Source organism: Ictalurus furcatus, chromosome 26, assembly GCF_023375685.1.
Source record: "Ictalurus furcatus strain D&B chromosome 26, Billie_1.0, whole genome shotgun sequence".
NCBI classification, from domain to species: domain Eukaryota; kingdom Metazoa; phylum Chordata; class Actinopteri; order Siluriformes; family Ictaluridae; genus Ictalurus; species Ictalurus furcatus.
The window spans coordinates 18,448,809-18,472,453 of NC_071280.1; the positions used below are offsets into that span (position 1 = coordinate 18,448,809).

Below are 23,645 nucleotides of genomic sequence, written 5' to 3' on the forward strand. Positions count from 1 at the left end.
GTCCTGGATTACCTTCTCTTTGGATTGTGACCGGGTGCTCTGGCAATACAGAAGATGCCTGAACACTACGCTTGTTTTTTTTTTTCCCAGCCAAAGCAATAGTCAGAAAAAAACATGAATAAAATTCACCAGGTGGAAAATCTGATTCACTTAAAGAGAAAGGTGGAAAATCTGAGTGGAAAGGTGGAAAACCAGGTAGAAAATCTGATTCACTTAAAGGGAAAGGTGTGAATAACATTCATTTGCTTATGTTTTTTTTTTTCTTTGCAGTGAATTTTGCCCTGTTATCCTTGGGCTTGTAAACAAATATAGAACAAAAGTGCAGGGCTGTGGCAAGGCAAGACCTGTGTTTGTGCACACTTGTTTTATTTTCCCCTAATTATGGCACTTTTCCACTGCAAGGTAGGACTTGACTTGACTCATCTCTGCTCACTTTTTGGGGACTTTCCACTGTGGATAGTACTTGGTATCAGGTACTTTTTTTAGTACCACATCGGTCGAGGTTCCAATGTGAACCACGCTCTGAGGGAGTAAGGACTCTCCTTAACGAGTTGTTCTGTATTGTGCCTGAATTGTGTCATTTAATACATAGTTTGCATATGGTAATATTCTATTAATCGAAAATTATGTATAATATATCTCATTACAGACCAAATTACAACAAAGGTTTCCGTCTTTAGATTTTTAAATCTCACCTGTTACTATCCCCCCAACCATACTATGTAAAGTGCTTTGAGTTTCTAGAAAAAAAAGCACTATATAAATCTAAGGAATTATTATTATTAGTAGTAGTATCTAATAAAAAGTTGTGACTGTCTGCACTTGCATCCACCTCCCACAGATTCATTACACACAGGGTAGAATAATGCTGTTTATCATGTATGCACTTAACATGGAGTCGTCTCATCCACCGAGCAGCTTTGTGATAAAATTCTATTTTTTTCTTGCTGCTGTTAGGATTTTCTGGTTAGCAATATACCTCTGCTGTATGTTACTCCTGATGCCGTATTTATGTTCTCTATCTATCTCTCCCCTGTTTTAATTGGTGAAAAACACTGATGGAATATTTTAAACTGATACATTAGGTTTGAAGTGTAATTTTTGTCTGAACTTGTACCTTTTCCAGGTCATTTGTATCTGCTATAAAACCTGTCAGCATGCTGATGTCCAAAATGGTCATTGCGGCCTCTTTTGTTTCATCCAGAAACCTAATGAAAAATTCATACAGGAGAAACACTAGAGATCTGACTATAATGTATAAATATTGAGTATAGCCCAAAGACCACCTCCATACAACAGCAGAATAAATCCAGATGTTGCAGCCATTAGCAGATGATCACCGAAAACAATATCAAATTCAAGACGAATTGACAGATTTATCGCAGAGCCAACATTTAAAATGTAAATTTTTTATTCTTAGAAATGTTTTCATTAACCAAGACTTTTAAGCAATCTCACAAAAGTGTTAATGTTGTGGAAAATTCACAAGCTCGCAATTTGCTCTAACACTTCTGTTCTAAGTGTTGTCAGGTTATAAACCCTGAAGTAACAGGAAGTCCAGTGAGGAACTGTTCGGGGGACTAAGTGAATATAAAATCGCAAACCAATGTCATGGAATATCATGTGGCTGTAGTTTCATTTAAAGTGAAAAGTTATTGAAAACTGAGTTGGACACACCCCTGTGTACACTACCATTACACTGCCACTAACATGATATTGTAGATCCCATTGTCATACTTTAGAAAATGAGCAGATAACAGGATTGATCGGATGAATTAAAGCGGCTTCTAAAATGAGTTTTGATAGCATAGGTCGGCAAGTACAAAGAGCAAAACATTTCAAAGCTGCTTCATTAGACACATTTAGTAAATTTCTATGTTTAAAATAGTCATAAAACAAATCATTTTGAATCAATGACGCTATACAGGTGCATCTAAAAAAAAATATTGAATATCGTGGAAAAGTTCCCGTAATTTATTTTAAAAATTGGAATGTTTATATATTCTAGATTCATTACACATAAAGTGAAATATTTCTTACTTTATATTTTGTTTTAATCTCGATGATTACGGCTTACAGATCACAGAAACAAAAAATCCAGTATCTCAAACTCCTCGAATAAAGAATTTATAATACAGAAATGTCGACCTGAGACGAGCTCTAATCAGTGAATGAACTCAAAACATGTTTCCGTGATATAAATTTTTTTTGAGATGCACCTGTATAGCAGACATCTGCCTCACAGGAAATGTAAATCGCAGATTTATTATATTAGCCTGTGAAGATTACAAATAATAATGCACTTATCTTGCATGGTAAATGTCTGAGTTTGAGATCTGAATCTACATTCATTTCACGTCGAGGTACACAGTGTAGCTTATTATATAATATTTCTTTATATTGAGTGTTAGCAACGTTTCATTCGGATGAATGAATTTTTGTTCATTTATGGTCATTAACCGGGTCTTGTTTTGATTCAGTTCCACTGTTTGTTCATGAGCAAATAAGAGTCATTGGATGCTTTAAAGTACAAAGCAAAAGTGTTTTACTTACATGGTCTCTATGACAATCGTATAAGTCGCATGTGCATTACTGTGGGTAACTGCAAAAAGATGGTTATTCACAAAACATTTCACAGAAATGATCTCAACATAATCACAATTGAAAAATTTGTACAACAGTATGAGCTAACTCAGGGAGTGGGGCAAGGCTAGTATGCAAACTAGTATCCGTTGACTGCTAAACATCACCAATTCATTACTCGCCAATTCATCTACCATAATTCAGCACCATAATAATTACACACAGTAATAATTATAAATGATAAATGACTTATAAACTTACCAATTCTGTCTCTGGTAATTTTTACTTCCAGATCAAACCTCTTACACTTTGGATCACTTTCAGCAGGTTTTGTATAATACAGTGTGACAACCTTGAAAAGATTACAAAATATCAATTTATAATAATAATAATAATAATAATAATAATAATAATAATAACAACAACATGCTAACAGAGTACTAAATCTAAAAATGTTAAGATAATTGCAAGATCTGTGAGCAAAATATGTAGCATTAACTTAAAAAAAATCGTTCAGAATCTTTGCTTCTTTGTATGCTTTTTCTTCCATAATTATTTGATAACTGCTATAATTATTCTTTTGTTCCCGGTTTGTTCCCCTTGTTTTAGGTATTGTTTTATTTGCCCCGGAATGATTTTTCATTTGCTTCTGCATTCTTTCTTAACTCCTAGAATCCTTTTCTTGGCTTTGGAAATACTTTTATTTGCTCCTAGCATCCTTTCTGTTGTTGCTACAATTCTTTAATTTCTTTAAATAAAGTTTTCTTGTTCCTTTGCTTTCCTTCTGTGTTTTCTTCCCTCTCCGAGAATCCTTTTATCTGCCCCTGGAATACCTTTCTTTCCGGATACCCGGAATGCTTCTTTGCTTGTGGATCATTTCCTTTGCTTTTGTTTGTATTTTGATGTGCAGTATTTTTCACGCCATTTTGTTTAAAGCACAGAATTAACTCCGTGTGTATAGTAAGACATACAAAAAAAAGTCAAATGAGTTTATCAAATGCTTCCAAGAATTAAATCTTCTATTGTTCCATAAAAGACAAAAGCAGGTCACTTACTGATATGGAGCCTTCACCTTGCCCAGTTGCTGTTACTGATAGGTCTCCATTTGCCATGAACTATCGAAAGCAACACAATATTAAAAAAATAATTTTTTGTCCATTTTTTAAAATTTAATAACAGAGCTTTGCAAACTTTTATAAATTGTATCCCACGACCTTGACCACAATAAGGAGCCTCTTAACCTATGTGTTAGTTTGCAATAACTGCAAGACCATCCTTTTTTTTAATGTCCCGGTCCCCAGATCGATCCTGAGCTCAGGGTTTCATCTGGGTTCTCCATTTTACTCCCACTTCCCAAAAACATGCTAGTAGGTGGATTGGCTATAGTAAATTGACCCTAAGTGTGTACGAGTGTATGCATGGTGCCTTCTGTCCTGTCCAAGGTGTATTCCTGCCTCAAGCCCAGTGTTCCCAGGATATGGTTGGAATCCACTGTAACCCTGACCAGGATAAAGCACTTATCTATTCTCCCTGTGTTCTTACCTTGTCTGAGCGCTGTAGGCTTTTTTCATTTTTGGAGAACGAGCCTTTAAACTCTGTAGCTCTCGCAGTAGAACTGACGACGACAGTCAACGATCCCTCCCTGGATCGAGGTTTCTCAGTCATGTACTTAGCGATAGCCTCAAACACCACAGCTGTAGCCTGAAGGTGGAGCGGAGTACTAAATAAAGCCATTTATTAGCGTTAACATTAATAACAGTGAAACAACAGTAGACACTGTAACAGATACTAGGCTACTTTTTTGCAGTTTTTTTTTTTCTTTACACATTAATGTTCTGTCCACGGATCCAGGACATACATCTTTAGACATACATTGCATTGAATTATATTGTCAGTGGAAAAAGAGACTTCCAGTCATTAAAAACGTTACTCATCTAGCTTGATATATCACCTGTGTGTGTTACACTAGAAAACACAGGACTGCCTATATAAGCTGAATGCAGTGACTTTTTGTGTGATGTAACACAAAAGGAAGCTACAATGAGCTTTAAATGAACTTTAAACTGGATAACATGCTTCCTGAAATAAAAGTGAATAAAGGCATAAATGAAAATGAAATGGAAATTAAAATAATATGCAGCACGTTACCTGAGTGGAGCGGTATCCACCATAAAATCTTTGATTTGCCTTCAGCCATCTTACGATGGGTTTGGCGTGCTCAAAATCACGAACTGTAAGAAGTGCCAGGAGAGCGTAACCGGTTGCCTCCAGTGTAAAATCATGACTCTGGCTCACTGGCCAGTGGCTCCGGTCTTTAATAAAGCACACACACATCTATAAATCCACGCTAATAACATAGCAACATGCTAAAGCACCCTCAACACACACATATTACCAAGACATTATAATATTATAAAATATGGTGCAAATCCATCTTCATTCATCTGTATATCTGTAGACTATCAACATGCCAATGAATATGATGTAGATATACAAATAAAGTCATTAGCAAACTAAAGTTCAGCAGGAATTATAGATATATTTAGCCAAAGAAACAGATACAATGTTTTTCATTTAGACTTAGGAAGGTCACTCCATCTTTTGGGCTGTTTAGCCTAGTTTAATTGTTTAATTTTTTTTTGTATTTTGTTCAGCTATTTAAAATACAGCCTACTGTATTCCAATGGGAGATTAGTAGAGACACCATTATGTTTTCATATGCTCAACTGAGATGAACCATAAAAATATATAATAAGTGAATTACAGGTTTCTAGATAGACAAAAATATTTCTATATACAGCACGTAACCCCCCCCCCCCCAAAAAAAAACAAACAAACAAAAAAAACAAACAAACAAAAAACACACAAAAAAACAAAAAACAAACAAACAAAAAAGACACAAGATGTTTCCACTTTGGGAGTGGAAATGTTCAGTGTCTGGCTTACCAGGTGAAGCAAATTTGAACAAAAGGTCAGAATCCAACTGATCAGCATTCGCCAGAGCACAGGACGCCAAGGCCACGGCATATGGATCAGAAGCAGAACCGATGTTCTGTGCAGTGTAATTTGTTGCCTTGCTTATGGAAGTTGAAAGGTTCTGAAAAATGAAATAAAATAAGAGCCTGGTGATTGAGTTGAAACATGGGATCATACTCAATTTTAGATGGGTCAGAATGATATTTAGATCTAAAATGCTATTGATGTAAAATGCTTTTTTGAGGTATAAAGTGAATGCATTTAAATGATCTGCACATAAACATACACACACAGCTTAAAAACCTTCATTTAAGAACTGATGCACTGATATATGACATTCCACAACATCAAATGTAACTTTAAATGGTAATAAAAAAAAGTGTGTTCTTTATTAAATAAATGATCACAATCATTGGCGAATTGGGACTTTGAGATACAAAACGTAAACTAATCTGCCTCAGCATGGCATGAGTAACTCTGTTTCATCACACCACCCTGTCGCTGATCGTTTTACCATAACAGCAAAATAATGAAAGGTACACAAATATGGCTGTAGAGATTATGTTGTGAGGAATTGGTAGTGGAGGAAGATAATTTATCGCTGTGCAGGTCATTTATTGTGGAAAGTTGAAAGAAAGCAAACAAAATCGTGAAAACTAGAACCATCGACATGAAGTATGGCTAGGAGACAAGAAACATTCAGACTATAAGCTATAACACGGTTGGACAACAACCCACAACAGCAACAAAAGATTGACAGTAACTATGTTTCCATACATGTATTTTTATGTGAATTTTGGGATTTCGCATAAAACAAAAGCTGGATGGAAACACCAGATAAATAAAATCGAATAAAATTCTCCAAAATGCACAAAAAAAAAACCCCAATTGAGGCAGATATTTTTTTTTATTCCATAAGAAGACATGTGGAAACACATTTACTGAATAAATTCCTCGGTGTGCATCAAAAAAGTCATGTGACTTTGCCTGAACAAATCATGTGATTGGATAATTGGTTCAGAAAAGTAAAAATGGCGGTGAGCGAGATGCACCAGTTTCCCCCAGAAGTGACGATTTTGTTGTCTTGAACACACGGGATGGAAACGGTGCTTTATTCACAATGTTTTATATGATATTACAATTTTCCACACAAGTTAAATCCGCATCTATGACGAAAACATAACTAATACGGTGCTGAAAACTGGAACATATGATATATAGTGGTGCTAACAAATGGACATAATGTGACACAGGTGAGAGTGCTTAATGTGGTCATGTGATGTCGTGGGAATGATGAGTAGTGTAGTTCTGCACCATTAGCTGACACGTGTTAGTTTTTTGCCTTTGTACTTACAGGTACATCTTTTTGACAAATCGTGCTACACTTCTGTAACGCGATCAACACAAAAGCCGTCATAGTTAGACCGGAATATTTGCCCTGAAAAAAAAGTCAGAATCACATAATCCCATGGTCAAACCCTTTAGTGTCTCATGTCAGTGCTCTAGCATGTATAAAAGGCAGACCGAATCTCGCTATAAGACCTCTAGATGAATATTGTGCCTGGCTTTTAGTACATCACAATATGTTCTTTTGACAAGTACAAAATGATTTGGGCTTCCCGGTGATTCAAAACATCAAATCTTCTCTTATTATCACTAGTTAGCAAGGGAAGTCCCACTGATGTAGGCATTAGACTCCTATATAGTCTTATATGATTAACAGTATAAACAATAAAATAAAATAAAAAGCCAGTCCCATGCTTGGGGATTGTCCATGACGTACCAAATCAGCATTTTCATTCAGCTCTACAGAACCCGAATATTTTAAGAATATTTTTTTTACTTCATCATAAAGATAAACAAAAATGAGATGATTTTTTTAAAGGAACATTGGAACAATCATTTTTACCGAAAGTCTGATTTTAAAAACTTTACCCTGAGCAATGCATAAAGGTTTAAAAAGTTCAGCTGGGGTAACTTACACCCATAGAGCTGGAGTAAATATATTCCACTTCAAAGAACCTGCCTTCAGAATCCTGAGTGCTTGTGATCAGCCAGTTGATGGCATCGCAAATGACATTTTCCTCTATGTAGATCAAATCGCTCGCCAGACTGAACATTTTCACCACATACGCAGTTAACCTAGAGAGAAACATGTAAACATGTAGGTGTGTGTGTCTGTGTGTGTGTGTCTGTGTGTGTGTGTGTGTGTGTATGTGTGTGTGTGTGTATATATATATATATATATATATATATATATATATATATATATATATATATATATATATACACACATGCACACACACACACACACACACTATGGGTCAAAAGTTTGTCGACTGAAATGTTTCTCATCATCTTAAAAACCTTTTGATCTGAAGGTGTGTGATTAAATACCTAGATTGGTTCCTATTGATAATTTAACTAGAGTTTCCTGGACAGAATTTTGCTCTAAGATTTCTGTTGGTACAGTTTTCTCCATTGCTTATAAAGGTTTCCGATCACTCAGAATAAACTTCTAATATTTAAAATAACAGTTAAAAAAAAAACTTACCATGTGCTACCTTTTTTATGAGGGTAAATGGCAAAAGACTTATCTACAGTATGAAACTTGAGCTCCGTCACATAGCCTGCGATAAGAGGAAAAACAAAGACTTAAGTAAGAAAGCAGACTCCCAAATAATAGCAAATATTGTAAGTGTTTAGTGGCTCAATATGTGTATCTGAGAGTGCAGCACTAGCACCTGCTTCCAGACCTCACCTTTTCTAAATGCTCTCTGGACTGAAATCTTCCTTAGCACAATAAAACCACATGTAAATGCAAATGCCCCATTTAAAGCCTTATATCCAACCTGTATTAATGTGATGGATAGCTTCGCTGCGTTTATCCACCCCCAAATCCGTCCACTGGTTGGTTTTGTCCAGGTAATGTGTTGCGAGGAGAGGCAGGACCATGGCCATCAGGTTTTGTTCTCCACAGCCACTGGGCGCTTGAATGAGACTTTCTAGACCTTTACCGCTGATGGCTTCATTAATCATCTGTGCTAATGGTCTGCCTGTAAGAATGGACACCACCGTATACGTCACAGTTTACAAACCCTGCTGAAAAGCATTTAACAATACTCTGTGGTCAAATATTATAATACCACCATACAGATCTAGTGACAGGTCTGTAATAGCACAATGTTTCATCTATACAGTATTCTGCCAAGTGCACTATACTAGGTCTGATCATGCCAAGAATTCACTTCTTCTCAAGTTGTCTTCAATTAAAATGCTTGTTAAGATAAAATACAGACCATAGACCAGCAGATATTTATTCAGATTTATTGCTTACACTGTATGCAAGGAAAATCCATACACGGGCAAGCTATGTTTAGATGAAAGCAAAAACAAATCTGTACAAGAGTAGCTTGTGCTCTCAACTTTAGGAAATTAATACATTCAAACTTATTTCCTGTAGAAAGAAGTCGACAACAAACTATTTATGTGTTTACAAAACTGAATCAAAATGAAGCACTGGAAAACTTGAAAAATGCAGTCAGGAAAACTCTTAAAAAAAAAAAAAGTAAACATCACAATGAGGAGAGTATAAAATGAAGAAGAATGAATTGCTGAGGTAGGACAAACAATCGTGATCAGTGATTGCTCTTGAGTTTGAACGCTATTATACTTGACTTACTTGAGTTCTGTGCATGAGCACCATTATTAAGTCATTTGCCTATAGTCTTCCACTTCCTGTGTATTTTTTTGTGATTTGTAAAGAGTATAAATGCCAATTTTGGTTTATTTCATTTCACTCTACATTTTCATTCTCCCCCTAATTTATAAGTGTTATTTGGCTTTATTAGCTATTTTATCATGTCACAGCAAACCAGTGACTACCTTTCCCATCCTGCACTGTGGCCTACAAACATGGCTGCCATGGACCGCAATTCCCAGAACACTCATTCATTCTAATCACGCACACCTGCATCCAATCTCACACGCACTCACAACCACAGTATAAAGAGACAGTTTGAACACAATGACTTTGTGAAGTACTGAGTGTTATCACCGTACCAAGTGTTTGTACCCTGTTCCTCGTTTTGATTTATGTTCTTTAATCTTGTTTCTGGTTTCTCGTTCTCGATTCTTGCCTTGCCTCATTTATGCCTGTTCGCTGATCACCTGACCCACTGCCTGTTTTTTGACCACGCTGTTCTCTTATGATTCGGATTTGTCTTCCTGTCTCTCTTTATTAAAAGCTCTTATCTGCACTTGCATCCGTCCTAACCTTCATTACGTGGAATACATGATATATTTTAGAAGTATTACCTCTAACAGCTATGTATGTGTGGGCTGGGGTGTCTGGCATTTGGTGCTCCAGGAACGGCCTCTTGAAATCTGATCTTTGCACTCCACCTTCTGAAGACAGACAGCATGAACATTAAGATGCTTATTACCAAAAGTGTTTGTCACTGATGGTTGATAGTTGCAGCCAGAAAGCGTTTTTAAATTCACTTCAAACCCATGATCTGACTCTGCTAATTCATTCACCTGATGGAAGAAGATAAGCGTTTACTTACCATACTTGTCAGGCTCTAATATTAAAGTGACCTCTCCTGTTGATGTCAAAACACCCTGAGTCTATCCAATGCAACAGAACAAAGAGACACAGAGCAAGAACAGGTAAAAGGAGACGGTGAGGCTGTTCTACTAATAATCTAAACAAAAATTTACTCCTTAAAAAACCTAACTAATTATGTGGACAATTAAACATCACACCCATAACGTGACTGTTAAACATCTCATTCCAAAACCATGGACAATAATATGGTGTTTGTTATAAAAGAGGTAGTTTTAAACTCTGCAGTGGATATTGAAATGATTTATACACACTACTGGCTATATTCCAAGTCAAACACTGGCAGTAGAATGAAGGGCTCAGTGACCTTAACATTGCACTGGATGCAATCTTTCTAACTAAATGTGAGCTTATAGCCAACTCTTCAAATCTATTAGTGGAAACAAGAACAATTACTTCAAGTCAGCTTCAAGCCTATGTTTATAAGGAGGATCTCAAACAGACTCCAGCACAAGTGATTCCTCAAAAACCGTGGTGAGTGGACAATCCTCGGTTCCTTTAGAAACCTACTGGACGGTACTGAGATGGTTATACTGAGATGGCTGCCCATAAACTATCAGGGTAGATAGGGACTTCCTGCTGTTTAGCAGTCCTTGGAGAAAATGCTCATTTCTATCCTGCTGGAGCTGTCCCGACTCAAATGAAGACCTCTAGATGAATCAAAGCCTTAGCTATGAAGCAATAGGCCACAGAAGCTCACAATGAGATGATCAATCCTGTTATGGTAAATGGTCTGCACTTATATAGCGCTTTTTAAACAACAGTGGTTCTACATTCACCCATTCACACACACACACACACACACACACACACATATATATATACCAATGGTATCAGAGCTGCCATGCAAGGCGCTAGCTTGCCATCGGGAGCAACTTGGGGGTTTAGTGTCTTACTCCACACTTCGGCACGTGGAGTCATGTGGGCCAAGAATCAAACCGCCAACCCTATGATTAATGGACAACCCACTCTACCACCTGATCCACAGCCAAACAAATTCAAACAGCTTGTTGTTATAGTGACAAACTGCACATTAATGGTATTGGGATGAGATGTTCAACAAGCACATATTTTTGTGATGCTCAGGTGTCCACATACATTTAGGCATGTAGTGTAGGTTAAATCTGTCCGCAGGATCGATGGCATTTTTGTTAATTTACAAATCAATAATCAAATGTCAATAGCTTACCACTACTTTAAACGATTGCCGCACACCATCTGTCGTCTGTGATTCCAAGTCAAGGGCCTTCACCTCAATGTAAATTACTCCTACATTTAGAGGAATGATGACAAAAGGGACAGCACGGGAGGATTTGCCTCCAATGCTGACAGTCGTGCGATACTTGCTTTTAAAGCTGGCCATGCTACATATCTCCTCATTCTCCTTCCACTCCACAAAAACCTGTGGAACATTAAGGATAAAGTAGATTACTTACTGATGAGTGATGGTCATAATAATTAGATGTCACATTGCTGGCTTTGTCAGCTGAGTGCAATATTCGAAAAGATGTACGAAGTCAGTTTTGAGGACAAGCAACCTTTTTCATTGGAGTTTTATCTAAGTTATGGATAACTGCTTTGATTTCTATTTGCTCGCCGACCGCAGCAGAGTAAGGCAATTTCAGATCAATAAAGAACCTCTTCTTAACGATCAACTCATATGGCTCTGCCACACAAATACCTAAGAAAAACCGAAAACAATAAGTTATTTTTTGTTACATTTGTAATTTTGAGTAACTATCGTTTTTTACTTTTAAAAAATCGGTACAACATATTTGGAACATAAAAACATGCTTCTTCTGGATACTAAATAAGTCCAATTTGTGAATTTGAGCACACTCACCATAATCATCTGAAATGCTGACAGCAGTGACCACCCAGGTGGTGATGGAATCTGGTAGGTTATGAGAGCTGATTACGAAAGCAGAGTCACTGTGTAGAGAAACAATAACCTCATTGGATTCATTTAATTTCTGCACCATATGAGATTTATTTATTTTTTGCATAATGAGCTACTTGCACAAACACTTCTGTGTTATATTTACCAGCGTTCCAGTGTTTCTCCCGTCAATAAATGTCAGTAATGTTCATCGGATATGTAAGAACACTTACAAAACCCGTTCTATCAACCTGGAAAAATTTGTCACACTATGTGCTGCATCATGAATACACTACTATGAAGGTGAGATATAAGAATATATATTAACAGAAACGAACAACCAGGCTAGTGTTAGCCAACACAGTTCACTGCAAAGTAGCTTGTGCTGTTGCTAGCAGGGTGTCTTCGCTTGAAACTGGATACCACCCATGATATTATTTTTTAGACACGTATATTAAATTATATGTGATTTTCTTTGAAAATTTATCGTATGTCTCTTTTAAAAAAAAAGAAAAAGAAAAGATGATAACCCATATGCTATAAATAATGTCAACCTGAGTAAACACACAATATCGTTTTAATTTATTTATTTTTCTTTACCGTAGCAAAAAAAAAGTTAGCCATGACTGTGTGAAAAACTAATTGCCGCCTTAAATTTAAAATCTGGTTGTGCCACCTTTAACAGCAATAACTGCAACCAAATACTTCCGATAACTGGAGATCAGTCTATCACTTACTTCTAGGACTAGGACTTACTCCTACACTTTGGTTCATTGAGCTTGAGTTTCAATTTATGGACTGAAGACCGGACATTCTTTTGTGACTTCCTGGATGAATAGCTCCTGTGCTCTTGGAGGAATTTCGGAAGTTCGGACACTTCTGGGAAGGTACTTTGGAGTCCCCAAGACTTTGAAATAGCTCTGTGACCCTTCCCAGGCTGATGTATTTCAATCACCTTCTTCCTCATCATTTCTGGAATTTCTTTCAACTTTGGCATCATGGGTAAGAACTTTTAACCAACTTCATGCTGATGAAAAAGTTCTATGGAAGTGTTGATTTGATTGAACAGGGTTTGCAGTAATCAGGCCTGGTTATGTCTAGTCCAGCTGAACCCCATTATGAATGCAGTTTCATAGATTTGGGGAATTAGTAACTATGGGTGCAAATATATTTTCACACAGAACCAGTTGATATTGGAGAACTTTTTTGCTTCAATAAATAACATTTTTATTCAATTAATTCAATGAATTTTTATTCATTTTTATTTAACGTATTTACTCAGGTTGCCTTTGTTTTAGCTTAGATTTAGTTTTAATTTCTGAAACTATTTATTAAGATATAAACAAAAACAGCACTGTGAAAAAGTATGTTTTGTAATTTAATAATAATAATAATAATAATAATAATAATAATAATAATAATAATAATAATGTTTCTTGTTAGGTGTCTGTAATTAACCGATGCCTTTCTCTCCCACACACTGGGTCGTAGTGCTTGAATCCTGTAGCCACTATGGCACTGTGCTTGTCTTCTCTGACTTTCTCTGGTTTTGGTTTAAACAGGTGGTCTGGTGAGAAGTGTCTGTTAAAGCCTTTTGTGTGGGTAAAAAACTGGCGAAATGCTTGTGGTGTAAGTTTGCTAACCATTGTCTCCTGAAATCAGTCTAAGCTGAGAAGCTTAAAGATTAAAAGTGCTACATTTCGAAGATCTTGTGCAGCGAGGAACATGGTTCCAAATGATATCTCCTAATTTGTACTGGAAACACATTACGACAGACACTCCTTTTGATCACATTAAAAAAGACAAACAGTAGTGACAAATGTGAACAGTGGTACCGGGAAATTGAGAACTATACAATTTCAATACTAAAAAAAGCATTATAACTGTGCCTACGCCTACAAATGTATTGTCACAATTGTTAAGTTGTTTTGTGTATTGCCCTGTATAAAAGGAACAATTTGAATGTATATTTGCAATGGATTTAAGTAGTATTTCTGAGGGTGCAATTGCTTGATTATGCCACAAGGGGCATAAGTGTTCACTTATGTGAGCGCTAGTAGGGCTGCGCGATGCTTCCGCTTCTCAGACAGAGAACAGCTTGCTGAGCGATCACAATTAACATCGCCTGTGTCTGATTTTCCTGTACAAAACAGGACACAATATCTGTTCACAGGTTACTCATGCTTGAGGCATGTAACATAAGCCTTAGTGCAAGTAGCCCATTATTTAAAATATTTCATATATATTTACATATATATGTCATGCTTCAAGAATATGAGCAGGAGTGAAGATATCAATACACTAAAAAATTTACTATGAATACAACCATACTTCAACAATCATTTTCCAGAATCTCCTCACCAAAGAAAAGGAACCCTGAAAAGGCACCCCTTCTAACTGCACACACTGTATAGCATGGAATGCTCTGCAGACTTACTAACATTGAAGGTCAGACTGCCAACAACACTACTGGAAGAGTGTGCAATTCAACATCGATTTCAGTTGGAAGTAATTGCTAGCAAGAAGGCCGGACAAAGAGACCCGCTTCAACTCAGCTTCAATCTCTGGCTCTTAAGGAAGGTCTCTAAATGTCTCCAGTACAACAGGAATGCCCCAGGCTCCTAAAAACTGTGGTGAATGAAAGCACCTAATACCCTTAAGAAAGGATTAATCTGCCTATGGGACCCTAAAGAGATACTTAACATGGTGCTGTGTAGCTCTGAGACTGCTGCCACATACACTTAAAGGTAGGGGTTTCCATAATAGGGGTTGCATGTGTTCCATGTGGGGTGGCTTGCTTTACAAATTGGGTCATGAGAGTAACTCACAATCTCCTCTTCTTTGTGTTGATGTTTTGAAATATCAAGACTGCACCAGTGCAGGATGTCTGCAATAAAAATGGACAAATGGAAATCTGATGGACGGGGAGTTTTGGTATCTAGTGAATATCGGTTTTAATCCTATAAATTCACATAAATTACAAGGTGAGTGTGTGAACAAGGCCATTTGCTCTGCATGTGCACACAAAGTAATGCATCAGTTATAGACCCCCCTCTTCCTTGCATTGGGCTGAATCACACCACCCCAGCATGGATTATTTTCCTCGAACAGCAGAGCACTTCCCAGTAGACCAGTAAATCAGTGCAAGGAATATTCCTGGTTTTTAGTTGCGCATGCTACAGATACACGTTACTAAGATAATTAAATGTGAAAATGTTTTTAAAATGTGTAGGGTGGTCAATGTTTGGGGTAGCAGACCCACAGACACAGGCAGAAGTGACAGCAGAAGAATCTGCCAGGATGCTACATCAACTGTCTAAAGCAGCTGTTAGAACCATATCCTTGTCAGTCATCTTGGAACCACAAATAGGGCTCTTGGGTCTAGCTGCTGAATCCTGAAGAGAGTGGGAAGTAAGCCTGTTCGTGAGTTGTCCCACCTGAGGAGACGCTGTTGCAGGTGGAAATTCTGTTCAACTAGTTCATGGGGAATCATCTAAGAGCCTACAAGAGCAATTTCAGGAACAGATGGACCACTCACAACCCTCCCGTTGGTTGTCCACAAACGCCCAGTCACACTTAGCTCACTCGATTGAAACAGTTCAGGTCCAGTTGCAGGGTAACCCACTTCTGGAATTTTCTGGAATACTGTTATTAAGCCTAGGGGGATCACTAATGCAGTTGTTACCATCTATCTTGAGTATAATGTGTAGGGAGATGAAGCCGGATGCAAGTGTGAGTGCTCTGTATGGAAAATCCAACAATCAGAATCAGGAGAACAGGCGAAAGTGAGGCATTTGGGAAACATGACTGAGACTTATGGACAAATTAGACATAGTAATTAAGGGATAATACAAACAGATCAATATATTTGGGTAATAAGCTGATGACTGAAGGGGGAGGTGCATCAAAACAGAAATCAAAACAAACGTGAGCATGTGCCGTTTGCGTTTATGTGGTATGCCTGCTCTTGGAAAGCAAACCTAAAGAAGCATTTTTTGTCACACAAAAATTGTAATAATTCTGTACAATTTTTTTATACAATCACTTTTGCTCAGTTTTATTAAAAGTCCCAGTAATACTGAAGTGCACAAGTCATTTTCTACTGACCAGTTGTTATTTCCTCCACAGTTGGGAATCTCTTTCATATCCCACATCATGCTCTCAGGGAAGTTTGAGCGCGATGTGATTTCATCAAACAGTTCATCTGCATCTTTCTCTTCACCTTAAATAAAATTTCATATGTTCTATAAGTTACATTCAACATACATCACAAAGTTTTAGGAATAGTTCATGTTATTCCTATTACTATTAATGCCATAATAGTATGTTGTATACTTTGATATTCAACTCATTACTTATTTAAAAAGAGTGTACTGTTTCAAATGAGAACTTTAAGGATTTAGATTTAAACATATTTGCTACAGTGCTCAAATCACCAAAGACCTTCGCATTTCACAAAAGTGAGTACATGCTTTAACTTTGATAGAACAAGTGTGTGAACGTCTTTTTTTTTTTTTGCCAAGATGTAAATACTGGCTCTCTTCTTCTTCTCAGTGATAAGTGGGTGTCAGAAATGGAAAGTTATGCAGCACCACCTTGTGTACCAGGGGTATTTCTGCGTTTCAGTAAGCGCCATCTACTGTCAGGGAGTGAATCTGCGCTTTTGTTCAGCGCGTCGCCCCGCGTTTAACGCCTGGGTGTGAACACAAATGGTGTGAACCGGGCTTAATGGTGTTTCATTCTTATTTACAATGGATCACTCAAACACTAGGTCATTATTAAGCTTCAGTTTATAATGCTGAATATTTTAATTGACATCACGGTATCAAAATGGCATCAAATTAATTTTTTTTCTATCTTTACACCCCTAATTTTTTTTTTAAACATATGCATGTGCTATAATGCATTAACATTTAATTAGCTACTGCTGAATTTTTGTGACCCACTGTTCCATTTTTACATGCCAGCTATTGTAACTTCATTATGTCATCTATTTAAGGCTAGGGAATTATTACATTAACCAGTTAGCAAACAAGATAGCATAACTTGTGATAACTAGTGAGTTAGCAATACAACATAAGTCCTCCTCTTATGCTGAAAGTGGCCTCTCACTTAAACACAACAGCTCCCTTTATTGGCGCTAAATCTTTTCCTCATCTAATCAATCAATCGACTATCCTGACTGACAATATCATTCAAAAAATATTTTTTGTACCATCGCTCACATTTAAACTTCTCTTTCCATCTTTACCACCGACCTGTCTATAACAACTGCCTTCAAATGTAATATTTAAATGCATTGTAAAATGTTTTAATGCCAAAAAAAGGCAAAATGTAACTTACTTCTGGCCAAATGCAGCTCCCCATGCACAGATTCTTTTCTTAAATCAGCAAGTTTCTGGCAACAACGCAGGAAGGCTTCGCGGCATTCATCTCCATCAGTAATATACTGAGATCTTCGCTCACAGGTGTAACCCAGGAAGTTTTCCACCATCCCATCCCTGCAGCACTGCTTCTGTGTGTCACTGTACTCACTCACTACCTTGAAAAATGGGTGTCCGTGTCAAAAAGATAAAAAAAAACTTTATATATAACAAGATCATAAACGTTGTACATTATAAACGGTATATCTTAAAGTAATTTAGTATCAAGTTTATCGGTTTGTAGAAATTATACTAACCCAGTTTGCTTATGATTTGTGATTTGGTGATGGCACGCCGCTGTCTTTTTGGATCAGGTGTGCATGAGGTCTCTTCAAAGATAAAAGATAGGGGGAAAATACCTGTTTTACTGTATATATTTCTATATTTTCTTATGTACCACCATCTTGAAGAACATGGTCTCACTCTTCAAATTAGTAACAAATCACATGACCCTAATTGACAAATTGCTGTAGTCACATTATATGTACATTTTTAGGTACCTTTTAACCACTCGTTCATCTTGACACATTCTTATTTTTCATTGCATTTGTGTGAAGTGTCAAGTCGTATTTTACACAACGAGGCAAAATGGTAAAGTATTAAGTAATAGCAATCATTTAGAATGTCTGAAAAACTTAGATCTTTTGTGAATTTTTTTAGCATTTTAAAAATTTTTTTTGGTCTAGCTTTCTAATTTCTGTATAATTGAACCATTTGTCAATTAACACACATTGCAGATAATTAAAAGTGGATTGCCCCACCCACCTACACCCCAGCAACCACATGGAATACCATAGTAACCAGCTACTATATGGACTGGCTTCGTCCTTTTTAAAAAAAATAAATATAAAAAATCGCATACTCTTTGGTAATCCCAAATAAAAAGAGTAGGCGTGTACTTAACACTTAACATGCCATCAGATCTGAAAAGCTATTTTGAGCATTACAGGTGTCTAAATCTACCCTAAAAACTTTACCACACCTCTTCGGTCAGCAGAGCTTCCTGCAGTATTTGATATGAACAGCAGACCTGCATCATAGAAAACCCCCATGCTGTCTTTACCACTGCCAGCTGTACAGCCAATGTCATGCTGCTCAATAACATCCCAGATCTGTTGGTGGGAGCAATGAAAGCACTGTATTCAGCACGTGTGCACTGTATATAGCTTCAGAAATATTCACAAACGGTGTTAATTATATAGCATCGGGGCAGACAAATCATATTATCCATCTATTAGCTAGCCCACTGAGCATGTGAAAGCTCCACTGTGCTGCCCAGTCCCAGTTTTGGAAACTGAATAGGTTAAAAATTGGTACTTAATACAACCCCAATTCCGAAAAAGTTGGGACGGTATGGAAAATGTAAAAAAAACAACAACAAAAAGAGTGATTTGAAAATTCAGTTCAACCTGTACTATATTGAAAACACATTATTAACACATTATTTGATGTTTTATTTATTATGATATTTTACTTTGTGGATTTAATTTATTTTTGAAAATATAAACTCATTTTCAATCTGATGACTGCAACACACTCCAAAACAGTTGGGACAGTCGACTGTTTATCACTGTGTAACATCAGCTTTTCTTTTAATAACACTTATTAAGCGTTTGGAAGCTGAGTGAAGACACCAGTTGGTGAAGTGTAGAGTAGCAAGTGGAATTTTTCCCTGTTCATCCGTTATGCATTTCTTCAGCTGAGCAACAGTACGAGGACTTCGTCGCCTTATTTTGCGCTTCTCCATTGGAGACAGGTCAGGACTGCAGCAGGCCATGCTAGCACCTGCACTCTCTGCTTATGCAACCATGCGCTTGTAATCCAGGCAGAATGTGCCTTGGCGTTGTCCTGCTCTGGATGGCAGCATATGTTGCTCCAGAATGTGTACATATCTTTCTGCATTAATGATACCCTCACAGATGTGAAAGTTACCCATGCCATGTGCACTGACACGCCCCCATATCATGGGCACTGACACACCCCCATACCATATGCACTGACACACCCCCATACCATGGGCACTGACACACCCCCATACCATGACAGACGCTGGCTTTTGGACTTGACGCTGATAACAGCTCAGATGGTCCTTTTCCTCTTTGGCCCGGAGAACACAACAGCTGTTTTGTCCAAAAACTTTTTTGAAATGTCGACTCGTCGGACCAGAAAACATGACTCCACTGTGCTACTGTCCATCTCAGATGAGACTGAGCCCAGAGAAGTGGGCGGAGCTTCTGGACAGTGTTGATGTTTGGCTTCTGCTTTGCATAGTAAAGCTTTAACTTGCATCTGTGGATGCAGCGGCGAATGGTGTCGACCAACAAAGGTTTACCAAAGTATTCCTGAGCCCATGTCAGGATCTCCATAAGAGACACATGATGGTTTTTAAGACAGTTACGTCTGAGGGATTGGAGATCACGCGCATTCAGAAGTGGTTTTTCGGCCTAGCCCTTTATGCACCGAGATTTGACTGGATTCCTTGAATCTTTTAATTATATTGTGCACTGTAGAAGGTGAAAAGCCCAAAATCCTACTGATTTGTCTTTGGGGAACGTTCTTCTCAAAGCGTTGGATTATTCGCTGACGCATCTGTTGGCAGATCGGCGAGACTCGACCTTTTTTGGAGGCTCCTTATATACTATGATCAGACGATTACCTCACCTGTTTCACATCACCTTCTTATTTCAACTTCTCACATTGCTATTAGTCCTAAATTGGCCCTAAATTGCCAACTTTTTTGGAATGTGTTGCATGCATCAATTTCAAAATAAACATTTCTCTTCAAAAAACTTTGCAGTTGATTAGCTAAAACATCAAATACCTCATCTATATACATTTTTTGTTTAAATACAAGTCAAAGTACATTTACACATCACTCCTCTTTGTTTTTATTAGCATTTTCCATACTGAACCAACTTTTTCGGAATTGGGGTTGTATAATTCAATAACATACGGCAAGCTAATTAGCTAATAGGATAGCTGTAAGGATAAAAACTCAAAAGGATCATTGATATGATACAGTGGTGGCTTGATACAATACAGTTTCAATACAACAAAAGAAATCATTGCCTGTACATTATAAAAGTTCAATAACTGAAATCCAAAGGTCTGAAACACAGAGCTCTTTATTTCACATTCATCTCTTAGCTAGCTGTGCTGTGAAAGTTACAGCTCTCTGTAATTTTAACATGCTTTTGAGTCATATGTTTTCCACTTTCCAAATATGAACGTCCCAAACACTACAGTGATTTCTTTGTTAGCCCAGACGGAATCAGCCTACTGTAACCTAATCAGTGCCCAGGCTACTGATTTGTTCAACCCTGAGCCTGGTGCTAATTACTCACCTTGGTTTGAGTGAGTCTGTTTTTGTTGTTTAGGATGTAGACACCCTTATCCACAGCTATCAGATAAACAGATTGTCTGGGACTCCCAGTAATTTTTAAATTAATTACATTAAGAGGTGCATATGCTGGTTGAGGATCGTCTACTTCCACTTCAAGCTTGATGCATTAGGAAGAAAAAAAAGAAGACATTATCAATTGCCCTGACATTTAACTTAGATTTGACTTGTGTGACTAATATACTAACATGTCAGATTACAGTGTTTTATGGCTGAGAAGATGGCTCTGCTTTTATGTGCACCCCACCTCATCAGTTTTAATCTTTAATTATTACTTTTTTAGTATAATGTTATAATGTTTTAATCAGTTCACGTAGATCTTTATGGACATTCCATCCATACACTGGTGTAACATTTATGGAAGGACTCTTCAGCGTTAGCACTTTGTAACAATCAGAGGTAAATCTTCAATCCATTTATGCGCGGTGCCTGCTGTAAAAGTCCCCATGAACAAGCTGTTACTATAGAAACGATACCAAGCGCATTAATATAAACCCGTGATTTGCAGCTGTAGTACTGCCAGAGCTGCTGTTCATAGAAAATGAATCAGAGTTCAACAGCACTTCGGTATAAAAATACTATAAAATAGCACAAATCATCATGGATAATCTCACAGGCCCGTGAAAACCAGAAAGACCATTCATCTAATATCATCAGTGATGTGTGGTGTATAGTTGCTTTTTAATGACACCTTTTCCGGTTTACTGAGGAAAAACAGATAATAAACTAACCGTTCCAATACACGTGTCCTTCACATCAACCCAGATGGAGTCAGCAACAACCTCAGTGTCCCCTATATGGTAATATGCCACCAGTCGAAATGAAGGAAGCATGTCCTTGGTTATACTCAAGCCAGGTATGCTCATCACAGGATTATCACGTCTAGTCAGCTTAGAGGCGCTCACAATTTGCCCTTTACTTATGATCTGGGAAAACCGAGGTGATAATACATATGATAAAAGACACAAGACATTATTTTGACCAAATGCAAAAATGTTCATTTGTGAGAATATACAATGAAGCTACATACCATATAAGTAATATCGTGGTTTTTATTTGTATAAAAATCAGGAATGTTGATCGAGATATGGAGCGGATTTCCAATCTTCAGCTCTCCAGTAGGTAAGTTAATGTGCAGGTAGTTTTGGGAGCCAGGTTTAGACTTGTAGGCATGTGCCGTCCACGTGTTAACCGCTTGGCGTCCCTTCCCGGTGTTAAGTTTCTCATCATTAGTCTCTACCTTTGATGAAATATAGTAATGCTTGAACTAAGGCAAAGAGTGCATGAGGAAAACAGACCTATTTTCATATAAGAATCACTTTTTAACTGGTGCAGCAGGTGTTAAACCTTTTTAGTTTTTTTTTTAACCATATATATCATCTAATATTAAGAGAAACTCCACATTAACAATGAATAAACTCAGGCCCTGATTAATCCACTTGCCTGAGAAGGTATGTTATTTACCCAAATTGTTTCAGCATGTAACGATTCCTCTTAATAATTTCCCCCCATATTTAAAAATAAAAATAAAAATTTCTGCCTTAAATGTAAGCTGCAAAAAACAATACGGTAAATGCTTCATTTATATCCTGCACTTATTATAGACGAGTGGCAGCAGGTTAAGATAAAACTAAATATAAATGAGGAGTGTAGAAGTGAAGCTTACGGTGAAATTTGTCACATGTTGTGTTTTATAGGTGTTTATGGTGAACATAGCCACGCCGTTCTCCATAGTCCGTCCTTTCTTACCATCGGGTTTCAACAACAGTTCAATGTTTTTTGCTGGCGTCCCATCAGGGTTCAATACATACACCTGGGAGATGGGAGATCACACAAAGCTCTCTTAGCTAAATCACTTCACCCAATATTTTATGCATTTAAATGAGCACTCAACATAAAGCGCTTCGTTCAGTCACTACCGCGAATGAATAATTAGCTACAATAATGGGAATCAAATGCCACAACAAATGATCTCTCTATCTCATGACACATTTGTTTTAGTTATTCAGGCATTTTACACAACTGGTCTCTCAGCACAAATCCTAGACCGGGGGTGTCCAATCTTATCCGGAAAGGGCCGGTGTGGGTGCAGGTTTTCATTCCAATCAAGCAGGAGCCACACCTAGGGTTAGGGTTAACCTGTTTAATCAGTTGAGCTTGGCTTTCAATAGACTCAGGTTTGGCTTCTGTTTGGTTGGAATGAAAACTTGAACCCACACCGGCCCTTTCCACATAAGATTGGACACGCCCCCTATCCTAAACCATACCATTCCTCAACTATTTACTAAAAAATGACAGTGTTAAATGTTTGTGTTAATTTGTGCATTTCATATACTTGATGTCTTGTAAAATGCAGAACATGGCAAAGATACAATTCTTGTGACTGTTGATGGGCAGTCGGTCGTATCAGTTTCAGTAACAACCCTATTGTTTGTTTCCAATTTTAAATGAAAAAAAAAAAAATCTCAGATTCTCAATGCAGTCTCAGATTTTTGGACCTCACAGATATATGTGACAAATAAAGGCATGTACCTTGTGCTATCTTTGCATTTTGTCAATTTTCAGCTTTATGTCACCTTTCAGGCTTTCATGTCATGCTAATGTTCTTTACTTGCTTTTAAGCCATATGTCAGCTTTTGAACTTTGTATAGTCCACAATTAGGCTAGCTTTGTCAAAAGGTATACGCTTTATTATAATTGCGTATTCTGTATATATGTAAATATTCCAGATTGGCTTCTTTGCACATACTACTAATA

General features: G+C 37.3%; 1 protein-coding gene across 1 annotated transcript in view; it reads right to left on the reverse strand.

Annotated features, from left to right (window-relative positions):
• LOC128601906 (complement C3) overlaps positions 1-23,645 on the reverse strand; it is a 43,121-nt gene that overhangs the window by 6,318 nt on the left and 13,158 nt on the right. Inside the window, exons 11-34 of the mRNA XM_053615338.1 lie at positions 22,555-22,701; positions 21,919-22,128; positions 21,620-21,814; positions 20,833-20,988; positions 18,471-18,600; positions 17,746-17,817; positions 17,409-17,603; positions 16,173-16,287; positions 12,030-12,118; positions 11,725-11,867; positions 11,376-11,588; positions 10,128-10,188; positions 9,877-9,966; positions 8,412-8,615; positions 8,114-8,189; positions 7,542-7,701; positions 6,914-6,997; positions 5,530-5,680; positions 4,732-4,895; positions 4,126-4,284; positions 3,639-3,698; positions 2,845-2,935; positions 2,554-2,602; positions 1,118-1,208 (exon numbers count right to left, since the gene is read on the reverse strand). Coding sequence (XP_053471313.1) covers positions 1,118-1,208; positions 2,554-2,602; positions 2,845-2,935; positions 3,639-3,698; positions 4,126-4,284; positions 4,732-4,895; positions 5,530-5,680; positions 6,914-6,997; positions 7,542-7,701; positions 8,114-8,189; positions 8,412-8,615; positions 9,877-9,966; positions 10,128-10,188; positions 11,376-11,588; positions 11,725-11,867; positions 12,030-12,118; positions 16,173-16,287; positions 17,409-17,603; positions 17,746-17,817; positions 18,471-18,600; positions 20,833-20,988; positions 21,620-21,814; positions 21,919-22,128; positions 22,555-22,701 — 3,105 coding nt within the window. The remainder of the gene's footprint in view (positions 1-1,117; positions 1,209-2,553; positions 2,603-2,844; positions 2,936-3,638; positions 3,699-4,125; positions 4,285-4,731; positions 4,896-5,529; positions 5,681-6,913; positions 6,998-7,541; positions 7,702-8,113; positions 8,190-8,411; positions 8,616-9,876; positions 9,967-10,127; positions 10,189-11,375; positions 11,589-11,724; positions 11,868-12,029; positions 12,119-16,172; positions 16,288-17,408; positions 17,604-17,745; positions 17,818-18,470; positions 18,601-20,832; positions 20,989-21,619; positions 21,815-21,918; positions 22,129-22,554; positions 22,702-23,645) is intronic.